The sequence below is a fragment of the Labeo rohita genome, chromosome 4 (assembly GCF_022985175.1).
Source record: "Labeo rohita strain BAU-BD-2019 chromosome 4, IGBB_LRoh.1.0, whole genome shotgun sequence".
In the NCBI taxonomy this organism is placed as follows: domain Eukaryota; kingdom Metazoa; phylum Chordata; class Actinopteri; order Cypriniformes; family Cyprinidae; genus Labeo; species Labeo rohita.
Window position 1 is genome coordinate 10742528 of NC_066872.1, and position 15615 is coordinate 10758142.

General features: G+C 45.2%; 1 protein-coding gene across 1 annotated transcript in view; it reads left to right on the top strand.

Moving 5' to 3' along the window:
* Positions 1-15615, top strand: part of LOC127163743 (NACHT, LRR and PYD domains-containing protein 12) — a 58453-nt gene that overhangs the window by 12095 nt on the left and 30743 nt on the right. The window contains exon 4 of the mRNA XM_051107094.1: positions 15411-15584. Coding sequence (XP_050963051.1) covers positions 15411-15584 — 174 coding nt within the window. The remainder of the gene's footprint in view (positions 1-15410; positions 15585-15615) is intronic.

Genomic DNA, 15615 nt, shown 5'->3' on the forward strand with positions numbered 1-15615 from the left:
GTCGAATTTAAAGAGACATTAACGTGACTGAATTTTATTTTGTATATCTGATTATTTTGTAAGCTTTAACACCTTGGCTTGAGGTAGTTTTATTTTATTTTACTTTCTATATTTGTTTGACAATACATCTCCTTTATGGAAAAAACGGTCTTAGAGTGATTGTTCAAAACTACAGGTACTTAATCATTGGTTGAATTATTGTGAAACTTGTAGTGTAGAGTGCATGTAAAAAGGGGAAGTTAACCCATTGTTGGGTCTACACCTGTTCTCATTATTTCTAGATAGGTTATAGTTTTTCAATCACAGAAGTTCATTCTTGAAAGAAATATGCCCTTAAAAGATCAATTTTAGTATGAAATGACATGATTCTAACAAAACATAACAAAGCCATACAGTATGCAGACAGTAACTGAACTTACCCTGTATTTCTAACCTATTCCTTGTTTTCATGAAGCATTAAAAAAGGGACATGTGTACTGTAGAAGTATAAACTTTGCACGTGCACACACACAACTTTTATTTAATGATAAAGCGATTGTTGAGGCAAAAAAAGTACCTCACTATAGGCTGCTACTTAACATTCGTTAATCATTCACAGAATAAAATGCTAACCCCACACAGCGACTTATCAAATATTGCATTAAACAGTGAAATCACTGTGCTTTAAACCACAACTTATTAAAAAATAAAGTTAAATAATCATATAATCATATTAACTTACCATATAATCCTGCTTGCTGCGAATTGCGTGACTGCCTGACGAGGAGATGAGTGAAGAATCCAGAAAGTTCGATGAAGTGGAAAAATAAACAAACCGGTTGGGTTAAAATAACTATGTTAAATACTGTATGGGTTAAAATAACCCAACTCGTGTGTTCAGTGGTGAAAGAACCCCTAGAGTCCAATTGATTAACCCAACTGTGTGTGTACAGTACCTCGAACAACCCAGAATTTTGACCTAGCACAATTAACCCAGCAATGTGTTTACAGAAATAACCCAGCACTTTTTAGAGTGTATTAGCTAAAATGTGGCTGTGCAGTGGCCTGTTTGTGGAGCACTGCCAAAATGCCACCATTCCATGCAGCATGTGGACCACATGAGGAAGCATGAGGAATGTGGGGAAGACCAGGGTTAGAATAAAAATCAACTGTGGCCCACATTAGGTTTATTTATTTATTTATTTATTTATTTATTTTTGGTTTATTTGGTTGATTTACATGTGGCAGTGCTAAGGCTTACTTGAGGCCCAATTCTGGCATACAGGACTGGACTGCCCAAATGCTATTATTCCTCATGATATGTGGTCCAGAACAAGGTGTTGGATCAGTGTTGCCCAGACTGGTATTTATCAAGCTTCTCAAAGTGACATTTTAGTCTTCAGTGCTCAGAATTCCTGAAATTTACTCCTACTTGCAAACTTAAGTATAAAAGCAAGTTAGCTCCAGACGTCTCTCAAGTGGTTAGGAGTTGCCAGTAGGGGCTTGTGATGGCACTATGGAGACAGAGACATGCACACATCTTTCAGGAGAGGAGGAATGTTTTGTTAAATGTTTGATGACGAGCACTTAATGAAATGGTTACTTTTCCTCAGTAATTTTAAATGAGCAAAGAACATTTACATTACCAAAGAACATCATAACCGACTTCAGTCTAGCGTGAGTATTATGCTCTTTAAAAAACACTCCTGTTATAATCAGTGAAGCTATCTGCACTGTATGATGAATAAATCTCTCACTGCTTATTTACACTGCACACGTCTGCAGTGCATCTTACAGCTCTGATTGTGGACACTTACCAACGCCGCAGCAAAGTTTCTAAACTGACTCTGCACTGCATCAGTAAAGATAGGTGACTATATTTTTGACGAATAATAATAATAATAAAAATTATATATCTCTATCATCAATACACAATACTATCGTCTATCGATACACCCCTAAATTGAAGGTTGTGATGACGCTTCATTTCTTTAATGCCACGCCAGCAGACGGAGCCCTCAACCTTAGACTGTGTGTTACCGCTCCCTCTGCTGCTTCTACAGTTACTTCCTGTTTGGCAGCCATATAAGGCAGGCCATGCCAAACAAACCCTGCGAAGTATTGTTTTGCCTGTGTGGACTCTACTAAGCATTTCTCCTGTTTCATTGCCCTGTTTTGTTATTTTCCACAGTTTTGTTTCTTGTCATAGTTTTGCCTTGTTTTTTTGCCATTGTTTTGTTCTGTTTCTCTGCCATAGTTTTACCTAGTTTCATAGCCTTATTTATTTTGCTTCCTTGGACTGCTCACTTGGACTTTGACCCTCTGCCTGTTTATTTTAGATTTTGTTTTTGTCATTGCCCACGTGTTACTGTTCGTTTGGAGATCGACCCTGCCTGTCTTGACCACGTTGTATTCATTAAAGCTCGCATCTGGATCTATCACGCTTCTCATGAGTCCTCGTTACAGAATACTTCGCCTCCCAGAGATCCAGTGGCTTTTTGGAATACACAACCATGAACCCAGCAGATCGCCTTGTTCGACTACGTCAAGGTAATCAACCCATTGAAAACCATGTGGCAGATTTCTGTGACCTATATTATCAGCTGGACTTTAAGGAACCTATTTTGAAGGACATTTTTCACTTTGGTTTAAATAATGACATATCATCCAAAATGCCAATTAATAGCCCTCATTGGACTCTGGTCCGTTATACTGACTTTGCTTTGCTTTTGGGTGGTTCTGCATTCACTGTGGGGATCACGGATGAGGGACCCCGTGATCCTCCAGTACCCACCAAGCCAAAGCCTGTTCATGCCATGCCTGTCAAGCCAGAGTCTGTTCACGTTATGCCGGCCACTCAAAAGCCTCATTGCACAATATCTGCCACTCCAAGGCCTGCTCACGACACGTCTTCTGCTCCAAGGCCTGCTCACGTCCCGTCCTCCGTTCCAAGGCCTGCTCACATCACGTCCTCTGCTCCAAGGCCTGCTCACCTCATGTCTCCTGCTCCAAGGCCTGCTCACGTCACTTCCTCTGCTCCAAGGCCTGCTCACGCCATGCCTGCTCACGCCATGCCTGCCACTCCAGGGCCTGCTCACGCCATGCCTGCTGCTCCAGAGCCTGCTCACGCCATATCTGCCGCACCCAAAGCTAATCAAGTGATGCCTGATCCTCCGCTGTCAAGTCAAGTCAGGGCTGCACGTTCAGTGCCAAATCAAGTGACAGCTGTGTTTCCTGAGCCACGCCAAATTACAGCTGTTACTTCTGAATCAAGTCAAGTTCATGAGCCAAGTCAAGTTACTGCTGTTGTTTCCAAACCAAGTCAATTCACAGCTGACCTTCACGAGCCAAGTCAAGTCACAGCAGTTCTTCATGAGTTAAGTCAAGTCACGGCAGACCTCCCTGAGTCAAGTCAAGAAACAACTACACTTCTAACAGAGTCTCTTCACGACATGGTTGTTAGTTCAGGGCATCGCCAAGCCACGGCTGTCCTGTCAGAACCTCACCAAGTCCCGTCAGACCTTTCAAAGCCACGTCACGTCTCAGCTGATCCTCTAAAGACTTGTCACATCTCAGCTGACCTCCTAGAGCCTCGTTACATCTCAGCTGACACCCCGGAGCCTCGTCACATCTCAGCTGACCCCCCAGAGCCTCGTCACATATCAGCTGACATCCCAAAGCCTTGTCAGGTCTCGTCTCAGCTCCCAAGCCACGCAGGGCCCACGCTCCCAAGCCACACAGGGCCCACGCTCCCTAGCCACGCTGGGCCCATGCCCTCAAACCTCACAGTCTCCACACCCTCAAGCCCGGCAGGCATCCCACTATCTTCTGTGTTGCCGGTCATGGCGATCGCCATTTTAAGCATGTGGGCTATACACTGTACTCCAGAGGCCTCATCTGACCATAAGTGTGCTCCAGAGGCCTCATCTGACCACAAGTCTGCTCCAGAGGCCTCGCCTGACCATGAGTCTGCTCCTGAAGCCTTTTCTGTCCACGAGTTCGCGCCCATACCTCCTGAGGTGTCAGCATACGCTGTAGAACCTCATAAGGAGGTGGCGTCCATTTATGAACTCACCGTCCTGTCTGCTGTAATAAATTTCGCTTTCGCCAACCTAGGGATGCCAATTAAGGCAGTGAATTTAGCTTTCGCCAACCTAGGGAGGTGAAATACGGTAGTGATGGGTACTCATGTCACAGCTGACGTTATGATTCTTGGATCATGTGTCAGTTAATGTGTGGTTATGAGTACATCACATAAGAAAGATTGGTGGGATCTCTAACTTGTAGAACCTCTTCTATATTATCGACACAAGGAAGACACAAGTTGTAATAAAATCAATTTTATTAACAATATAGACAAGAGTAATCAACAACTACTAAATGAATACCATGAATGAAGAAGGAATAAAGTGCATAAGATGCATAAAAAGCAAGTGATTATGTTGGGAGTTGCTATATCAGAGCTACGTTATCTGGAAAGATAAACTGCTGCTACTCTGAAACAAATAAGGTGAATAACCTTACTATGCATCAAACAAATATGTGTAATTTGTTATCCACTGCAATCAGCTATATAATACCTAATGTAACTTAGAAAATCATATACTGATAATATACAACAATACCAAGGTCTCTGGAAGAGGTTTGGAAGTGATATTTACGTTCGCTGTGGTTGAGTGAGCGGTCCGGTGGCGGCGACTTCTTCCACTGGTTGCGCTGGTGGCGGTACAGTGGGGAAAGGAGCAGGAATCCGTTTCGACAGCCTTGAAGATGAAGCGCTGTAGGATGCTGATCTCCTGGAGCACCAAGGGTCCTAAGATCTGGAACACGCAGATGTGGCCCTGGAGTAGGTGCTGAAGGTCCTTAGCTTGGAACACGCAAACAAAAGTACCTGAAGTGAAGGTTTGCTCGCTGGAGCTTAACCTTGTTGCAAATGTCTGTGTGTCTTCTGCCTCTCTGGGCTAGAGACTCAGAACTTAGTCTATCTGCTTTGTCTCTCTAGGATGGAGACTCAGGACACTGCATCAATTGTTGTCTCGCTGGACGAAGACTCTGAACGTAGATTATCTCTTTCCTCGCAGGCTAGAGGCTCAGAACGTGGTCGTATCTGTTGCTGCCTCACAAGCTGGAGACTTGGACTTGGTATCTGTTGTTGTCTCACCTTTGCAGGCCGGAGACTCAGAACGGGGTGTTTCTGTTGTGTCTTTCCCCTACGGGACTCAGAACGGGGGTTGATCTGTTAACGTCCCCTGGACGTGCCGGAGACTCAGAACTGTGTATCCTGCTATACTCCCTTCCCTCGCGGGTAGCAGACTCAGAACATTGGTGTTTCTGTTACAGTCCCTTCCCTCGTGGGTAGCAGACTCAGAAAGGAGGTTTGTTCTGTTGGTGTCTTTTCCTTCACAGGTAGCAGACTCAGAATGGAGGTTGATCTGTTAACGTCCCCTGGACGTGCCAGAGACTCAGAACTGTGTATCCTGCTATAGTCCCTTCCCTTGCGGGTAGCAGACTCAGAACAAGGAGTGTCTTTTGGAAGGGCACCTTTATCCCTTTCTGATGAGGAGGAGATTGCAATTTGGTGCTTCTCCATTTCCATGCTGTGATTGGCTGGTTCCATCAGAGTGGGGGGACATGTGGTGGTCCACCCTTCTTTCCTCCTGTGGAATTTATTTGCATAGTCCAAACACAAAGCTAGAAGAGTCTCACTAAAGTTTTAGCGGTGCATTTATCACTTTCCAAACCATAACCAGAATGCATTTGGCAATGTTACGAACACATTAAGTCCAAACATGATGGGAAAAGATTGAACTGTCATGCATGCATTCATTTGTCCATTAACAGCTAATTTTGTGTAAGGTGTTGCACTATACATTGCTGTCACAAGGAATACTTATTTCTCTGAATAAGTATAAGATGTGTGTGTTGTAGTGTGCATCAGTTTTAAGGTTTAAAAAACCTAGTTATGAATGGATTTGGATGGATCTCCATGATCTCTCTTAGTTTCACCCACTGCTGCTGCATCTGGAGGTCCTAAGGAATTTTTATGGTCGGTCACAGGCCAAACCCTTAGGAACACTCTCAAGGTGGGTGAAGGGCACAAACTGCATTTTGACCAATAGGAAGTTCTGTCCTTCCTGGGCTTTGTACCAAAGGTGGTCTTCTTCTGCTCTAAGAGGTGTCTGGCTGTTGTCCTGGCATCTTTATCTGATGCCGTTGGACAGTCTGTTTATGTTAGTTCACCAAGATCCAATCAAAATGTAGCAAACCTATGTCCAGAATTGTGGTCAGGGAGGGCTCTGGCCATAAACTGGGCCCTGGAATGTCCACTACATTGCTCATGAGTCTACTCCAGAGATCTCATTTGACCATAAGTCTGCGCCAATGCCCCTGGAGGTGGCATCTCCAGCTGCAGAACCTCCTAAGGGGGCGGCGTCCTCCTATGAACTCTCTGCCCATCCTGTCACAGTCATGGAGGCTACCTCTGAACTCTCTCCCTGCCATGCCCCTGCCATGTCATATCAAGAGGCCTATCATGAACTATCTGCCTGTCATGTCATGGCCAAGGAGGCCAGTCATGGGCTCCCTGCTCTGCCTGCTTTGCCTGCCCTGCCATGGCTTCCTGCTCTGCCTGTTCTGCCTGCCCCGCCATGGCTGCCTGCTCTGTCTGTCCCGCCATGGCTCCCTGTTATGCCTGCTCTGCCTGCCTCGCCATGGCTCCCTGTTTTGCCTGCCCCGCCATGGCTGCCTGCTCTCCCTGCTTCACCATGGCTCCTGGCTCCTCCGAATCAAACATGGTGGACTTCTGCTCCTGTGGTACACTGTCTGCCACAGTTCCATGGCCCAGGTCCTCCTAGGTTCCACTGTCTGCTACTGCTCCACGGCCCAGGCCCTCCAGCGTTCCACTGTCTGCCACAGCTCCACGGTCCAGGTCCTCCAGGGTTCCATTGTCTGCCACAGCTCCACAGGCCAGGTCCTTCAGGGTTCCATTGTCTGCCACTGATCCACGGTCCAGGTCCTCCAGTGCTTCACTGTCTGTCCCTGCTCCACGATCAGCAGAGGGAGCCCTCAACCTTAGACTGTCTGTTACCACTCCCTCTGCTGCTCTACAGTTACTTCCTGTTTGGCAGCCATATAAGGCAGGCCATGCCAAACAAACTCTGCAAAGTATTATTTTGCCTGTGCGGACTCTACTAAGCGTTTCTCCTGTTTCATTGCCCTGTTTTGTTTTTTTTCCACGGTTTTGTTTCTTGTCATAGTTTTGCCTTGTTTTTTGCCATTGTTTTGTTCTGTTTCTTTGCCATAGTTTTACCTAGTTTCATAGCCTTGTTTATTTTGCTTCCTTGGACTGCTCACTTGGACTTTGACCCTCTACCTGTTTATTTTGGATTTTGCTTTTGTCATTGCCCACGTGTTACTGTTCATTTGGAGATCGACCCTGCCTGTCTTGACCACGTTGCATTCATTAAAGCTCGCATCTGGATCTATCATGCTTCTCACTAGTCCTCGTTTCAGTTTCGTTGCCATAAAGTCTTCTCTTGAATATAAAGTCTTCTCTTGAATATTCTTTATTGTCAAACTTGTGTTGAATGTAAACTCCCCTGAGGATTTAAACCATTCAATGTGAATTTATCTGAGAATATTCTTAAGGAAATCTATTCAGTGATTGGTCCATGTGTATTTCATCATCCAAAATCCTGTTTGTGGCACAGCAAGGTGTCGTGAATCATTTCTAAGACTGACACTTAAGATTTAGTTCTACACTTCGCTTAAATTATGACTAAGATGCTTGATAACTAACTTTTCAGCGCAGTTTTGAGCCAAGAATTGTTTTACACTTAAGTCAATTCTTAGCACTGCTTGATAAATACGGACCCTGGTGTATGTATGCATTTATTTATATGTTTATGTATGTATGTATTTATTTATTGTGGAATTGCAGCAGTGACTAAAGTTTTAGTACACATATACACATATGGCTCCACGGATGGCACCATCTTTGATTTTGCACAGCTATTTCCTGTATCGCTGCCATAGTTTGACAAAACTCCTCACCACAACCATTCCCTTTAAATAAGCCTTCTAATGGTTTGCCAGGTGATGTGCCTTTGGATCATGCAGACAAATAAACAAGCTAACAGTCATCAGTGTAATTATTTTTTTATTTTTTTATTGCTTTATAAAACTTCAGTTAGCCTAATTCAACACTTGGCGTATTACAACTTAAGAATTATATTCGTATATACTGAGATGTGAAGAATTGTGAACTGTCAACAGTGATCAACAGGCAAGCAGTGGAATCGTTGGTCGTGGGGCTGCTGCTTTCTCTCGCAGTGGAAGTGTTTTGGCGGTGGTCATGTTGTGGTCACGGAGCAGACATTGCTCTTTGCATTTACTAACAATTAACAAAATAAATGCTGTAGGTTTTTTTTTTTTTTTTTTTTTTTTTGTTTTTACAATTCCTGGATGAAATCACTTGCCTGTGATCAAAGATAGTGAGAGCTGATGTTGGGGAATATAGCCAAATTCATTCTAAATAAGCTAAATTATTAGCTCTCCAACAGCTTTAAATAGAAAGGAGAAGATAATTAAAGAAAGGACTAGATAATTGATAAATCTGTAAAAACAGACAAATTCATCCAAATAATTTTTAAATATATATTTCAAAAATACATTAAATGTATCAACATTGTTGGGAAGGTTATTTTGAAAATGTAATAAGTTACAGATTACAAGTTACCCTATTTAAAATGTAATAAGTAGTGTAACTATTTCAATTGCTTTAAAAGTAATGTAATTAGATTTGATTACTTTTTGATTACATTTTATTACTTTAATTTTTTTTACCTTCTACTTTCAAAATTCTTCAATCACTTGAATTAAGATTATAATTTAATTTTAAAGCACAGCCAGCACAAAATCAGACTTTAGCACCTAAATTAGGTTAGGTTAAATACAGATTTAAAATCTAAAGATATCGTTTAATAGCTATTATACCATTTTTAAACTCAAAAATGTTAAAATCCTTGCATAGCTATGACTGGAAACACTGGCATCTAACAATGCCTTGGAAAAAAACAGTTAATCTTAAAAAATAAAGCATATACATAAACCCAAATTGGAAATAAATCAGTATTTATTTATTGAATAAGCATGTGTCCTGTTTTGTGTCCTAAACTTCTGAAACATTTTTGTCTCATATTTTAGAGCAGTCAATGAGATTTGGGAAAGAAATTAAACAAATCTGTGTGAAAATATTTAGATGTAACCCCCTTTGTCATTTTTATAAGTAACTTTAACTACATTGTTTCTCAGTAACTGTAACAGATTAGTTATAATTATTTTGCAATTAAATTATGTAATTCCATTACATGTAACTAGTTACTCTATTAACTCTATGTGCAACAGACACTTGCAATACAAAATGCCATTCATAAGCTGAATTATGTACTCTCTCGCTCAGACACAGAGCTTGACATACATGCTCAGGGTGAGTTCTGCAATCCTACTGTATGTGTCGGCCTACAGTATGTTGTAATACAATTAGGGTAATTAGATCAAATTTAAATGATTCAATTGGGAATCAAATCCAAATGATTTGGAATCGACTTGATTAATTGATTCAGAATTAATAGTTTACACTTTATTAACTGTTCGTCCAGCGAAAAGTTTCACTTAGTATATCTTACCAATTCTGGATGTTTATATCATTTCCATGGCCATTTGATTATAATATAAACAGTATTAGGTTGTAATGAACTAGGTAGCAAAATCTGGGCACAGGCAGTAACTTCGTGAACAGAAAAAAGAATTTGTTAATCTCTTCAATAAGTGTTGTAGTGCAAGACAATCCTGAACTGTGTTACATGACTGAGGAACAAATGCTGACAGGCAAGCGTGTCAGAACAAATGAAGCTCAACACGTAACCTTCCCAACGCCCTGTAGGCCAGATAATGGGCCTACCAGGGAAGCCAGGTATCTGAAGCAACCGCTGGGGGGCAGAGCATGATGACAAAACTGAAGTCACGTGGAGAAGACTAGAAAAACATGGTAGGAGAAACACAGAAAAATCTGTGGACTGAGACAAGATGCCATGATCTGAAGGGGTGAAGGAAGCCACTACCGGACACAGCCCAGACTACTCCGTCCTAATCCGAACTGTGGGGGCAGGAAGGACCCAGAGTTCACCTAAGGAAACAACTGGGGAAAAGGTGCACGGATCCAAAGGAATGGCGCAGCAAGCCGACACTGAGTCGTCCTCCCGCAAATTACCAGATGTTACCTTAAGACATGGGAGGAAACAGGCTCAACGCAGAGATTGCAAAATCTTGCCAAGGTGTTTGGTGTCGCCCAGCCCGCAGCTCTACAGATGTCTGCTAGAGAGGCACTGTGCACCAACACATAGGAGCAGGCGACACTCCGGAGTGGCCTCGAACTCCTAGGGGGCACGGCTCACCCTGGCACTGGTATGCCAGAGTGATGGCATCAACCACCAAATGGGCCAACCTCTGCTTGGAGACAGCATTCCCCTTCTGCTGACCTCCAAAGCAGACAAAGAGCTGCTCAGAGTGTCTGAAGCTCCGGGTGCGGTCCAAGTAAGTGTGCAATGCAGGTTCACCACCTGATCCCAGAAGGGAGTGGTGGGAACCATGGGTACATAACCTGGCTGGGGTCACAAGGTCACATGAGAATCAGCTGGCCTGAACTCAAGGCACGTTTTGCTGACAGAGAAAGCGTGCGGGTCCCCCACCCTCTTGATGGACGTGAGCGCGATCCGGAGTGCAGTCTGTAGAGACAGATATTTCAGATCCACTGATACAAGTGGTTCAAAGGGGGATGAGACGGGATGAGGTGCGGACGAGGATGATTTAATCTCCTAGCACCTCTCAGGAACCTGATGATCAGGTGATGCTTCCCCAGGGACAGACCATCAACCACATCATGATACGCTGTGATGGCCGCCAGATAGACTTTTAAAGTGAAGGGGGACAGCCTGCACTCCAACTTTTCTTGAAGAAAGAATAGCACCACTCAGACCAAGCATCTCTGAGGGTCCTCTCAGTGAAAGGAACACAAGTCAATGAAAAGACCCCACTTCATGGCATAGGCCTTCCTCGTGGAGGGGGCTCTAGCCTGAGTGATAGTGTTAACCACGGCCTGGGGAAGGCCAGTGAGGTCTACTGTGTCCCGTCCAGAAACCACATGTGGAAGTTCCAGAGATCGGGATGCGGGTGCCAAATTGTGCCCATCCCCTGAGAAAGAAGGTGGATTCCCCTCAGGGGAATCTTCCAGGGAGGGGCTGCCGCGAGAAGTATGAGGTTGGCAAACCAGGTTCGGGTGGGCCAATAAGACTCAACCAGCACAACCTGCTCCTAGTTATCCCTAATCTTGCACAGGTTCTGTGCATGGAGGCTCACTGGGGGAAAGGCGTACTTGAGAAGGCCCCGGGGCTAGCTGTGTGCCAGTGCGTCCCTGCAGAGGGGAGCCACTGTCAGGGAGTAAAACAGCTGGCAGTGGGAGGATTCCAGGGAGGCAAACAGGTCCACCTGAGCCTCGCCGAATCAACTCCAGATGAGCTGGACCACCTGGGGATAGAGTCTCCATTATCCGGGGTGAGTAAGCTGTCACGAGAGCACATCGGCTGCATGATTCAGTTCTCCCGGAATGTGAACAGATAGCAGCGATCTGAGCCGTGTCTGACTCCAGAGGAGGAGATGGTGGGTGAGTTGCGACAAATGATGGGAGCAGAGACCACCCTGGCGGTTGATGTCGGAATGTTGTCTGTTTGGACTAGCATGTGCTTGTCGCATAGCACCGGGGGTAGAGCAAGAAGCACTGCGAGCAACTCCAGGCAATTGATGTGCCAGTGCAGTTGAGGTCCTGACCAGGATCCCAAGGCTGCCTGCCCGTTGCATACGGCACCTAAGCCTGTCTTGCAGGCATCTGTGTTCACAACCACGTGCCTCGACACCTGGCCAAATGGCATACCTGTCCGTAAGAACGCAGGGTCTGACCAGGGTCTGACCAGGGGCTGAAGCGGCGGCGACATTCTGGGGTAACGCCAACCCGGAACGTGCCACGGTGCCATGCCCATCTTAGGACTTGGCCGTATAGCCAGTGCTGCAGCGGTCTCATATGGAGCAGTCCCAGCAGTGTAACTGCTCCTGCCATATGCCCCAGGAGCCTCTGAAAAAGTTTGAGAGGGACCGCCTTCTTGTGCCTGGAAGAGTTTCAGACAATTCAACACCAACTGAACACGCTCGTTCGTAAGGCATGCCGACATGTCGACCGAATCCAGCGCCATACCAAGAAAAGAGATTGCTCTTTTCCCAGTTGACCTAAAGCCCCAGATGGCTGAGGTGCAGAAGCACCAGATCCCTGTGCTCGCACAACAGATCTCGCGAGTGAGCTATCATCAGCCAGTCAGTTGAGAATGCGGAAGCCCCTCTCCCAAAGGGGGGAGAGGGCACCCTTCGCAAGTTTGGTAAAGACGCAGGGAGACAGGGCTAGCCCAAAGGGGAGGACTTTGTACTGATACACTCGACCCTCTAAGGCAAACCTAAGAAAAGGTCTGTGTCAAGGAAGAATCGAGACATGAAAGTACGCATCCTTCAGGTCAATGGCTGCAAACCAATCTTGGTGGTGAATGCATAAGAGAATGCGTTTCGCTGTCAGTATTTTGAACGGTAGCTTGTGGAGGGACCGGTTCAGGGTGCGAAGATCCAGGATAAGTCGTAACCCACCGCTCTTCTTGGGTACGATAAAATAAGGGCTGTAAAACCCTGAATTTATCTTGGCTGGAGGGACCAGCTTGATTGCGTCCTTCGCCAGGAGAACTACAATCTCCACACGCAGGACAGAGGCATCCGTGTCCGTATGGACAGAGATGAACAGGACGCCTCTGAACCTGGGTGGGCGCCTTGCGGATAAACCAACGAGACGGGATGGGGAGTGCTAACCAGGCCCCCAGCTGCCATGCTAGCAGGATCAACGGAACAATCGCTGACGTACCCGCGGTGGGGCAGCCTGGGGGAGGAAGGGGACCCAACCCAGAAAACAAAGCATTCTGGAAAAGGGTCACACTGCGGTGAGCAGCCCTTACCTTCACTCCTGGTTCCTGGTTTGTACCTCCGAGAACTGCTGGGCAAAATCCTCAACAGTGTCGGTGAAGAAGCCCAGCCTGGGAGATTGATGGCTAGCTTGATGGCAAGAAGCTCTCTATTTAAGACAGCTTACGTGAGTAGAAGGCACAGGGATGGAGAAGAGGAGGCTTGCCGACTGCTTGGGACAGTACCGCACACACTCCGGTGGTGGAAGCGTCGACCTCTACCGTGAAGGGAAGTTCGGGACCTGGGTGATTTAGTAAGGGTGCGGTACTGAAGATCTCCTTGAGCCATTGGAATGCTTTGTGGGCAGCAGGGTCCCAGATGAGGTTTTTCAGTTTACCCCTCAGGAGGAAGGTTAACAGAGCCATGATGGAACTGTAGTTCTGGATGAAGCGTTTGTAGAAATTTGAGAATCCCAGGAAATGTTGAAGCTCTTTGACTGTGAGAGGTTGTGGCCATTCCTGAATGGCAGATACTTTCCCCTGATCCATCTGCACACCCACAGCATTGATGAGTTAACCCAGGAACTGTACAGAAGGACGATGGAATTCACACTTTTCGATCTTGAGGTGTGCTGGACGTGCTGGCAATGTTCGGCCAAGTTCCGGGAGTATATCAAAATGTCATCAGTGTAGACCACAACGAACCGATGGAGGAACTCCCGGAACACCTTCTTCATAAATGTTTGGAAGATGGATGGGCTGATGGATAAGCCATACATCATGACCCGGTACTTGTAATGCACCGTAGGTGTCACAAAGGCCGTCTTCCATTCGTCTCCCGCACGAATATACGAACGAGGTTATAAGCACTCCGCAGATCCAGCTTTGTGAAGACTTGGGCTCCACAAAGCTCTTTGAGGACGGCCGGGACCAGAGGGAGTGGATACGGTTGTTGTCTGATCTGGGAATTGAGTTGACGTTAATCGATGCAAGGACCTAAACCTCCACGTAAACCAAAATGCTGTCATCATACAACACCATCGCGGTGCGAATGTCGGGGTTGAGTCCCTGTCTGTAGGCTCCCAGCAGCGCAGTCTCATTCCAGCCACTAGCCGCCGCCAGCATACAGAAGTGAAGAGTGTAATCATTCACCGAAAAAGTGCCTTGTTGAAGACAGAACAGCTGATCTGAAGTGGTGAATGTACTGGTGGTCATGCTGAAAACCTCGGAGAAATGGCTGGTAAACTGTTTATATGAATGAATGATGGGATTATCAGAGTTCCAAATGGCTCGCCTTACCCGAGAGCAATGAGATGAGGAAGGCGACCTTTGCATTCTCTGAGGTAAACAAGCGTGGTTGCATCTGAATGAATAAGTTGACCTGGAGTAAAAAAATGCTACACTCAGCCCCCTCGCCTGCAAACGTGGCGGGCATGGCCATGGGAGATCCTGAGGCAGATGGCCGTGCAGGTGTGGGTTGAAATTCACCAACTCGGTGAGAGGATCCAGTGCAGCTGGTGCTTATATTTCCTTTTGTGTCGGTCTGGTCTTCTGTCACAAACATACACATTGATACGGAGGAAACAAGAGGTGAGTAGCAATCCAATCCAAAGTTTTATTGACAAGCTCTGTAGTGAAACAACAGGAAATAAAAAGAGTAAAAGGTTCTCTGAGTTACTTCGAAGCGTAGAGATGAATAAGAGTCCAGATATTGAGCCACGCCAAACACCAGCGAACAACGGAGAAATCCAAGTGGAGATCAGCATTGAGTCCAGAAAAGCATTAGCATGTGAACAGTAGACCAGACAATGAGAGAATGAACGAACGTCCATCTATATTTATACATCTATATTTATAAATATTGTGCTATGATCTTTGATTGTGCAGATTTGTAGTTCTCCTAGGTCAACTTCTATTCTTTACATGTAAATGTCAAAACATTTTTTCAAAATTTAAGTTTGAGAACATTCAGGTGGACATTCAAGTGCTGTTGTGGAACAAGAGGTCCAGAACAGCACTACCAATCACAAAGGAAGGGGCCCTTGGAGATGATGAGAGGAGCTTGTCAGGCATGGATTCAACCTTCTCACACTTTTTGTTTCCTCTATGATGTTAGCACAGCAAGTATGTACTGTAGAAAAAAATGCAGTGCAGTAGAAATCCCCTTCCAGATGTAAATGAAAGCAAGATCAATAATTCACTATAATTCGTGTACAACAGGAAACACACACACACACATACATTTGTACATAAATGTGTAAAATGAGCACAAAATTGTCTGTGTTTTTTGTGACCAGTTGTTTTTAATGATTACAATTAGTTCAATATTAAAAGGAAAAATAAACACACTAATGTGATGTGGACTGTTGTTGTATGTACTTGTAGGTTGTCTGGCTGTATGGTGACAGAGGAAGGCTGTGGTTATTTGTCTTCAGTTCTGAGTTCAAACCCCTCACACCTGAAAGAGCTGGATCTGAGCTACAATCACCCAGGAGAGTCAGGAGTCAAACTGCTCACCGAAAAACTGGAGGATCCAAACTGCTCACTGAGCAAACTCAAGTATGTCAAGCAGAAGGAGTTTTTGGGATTT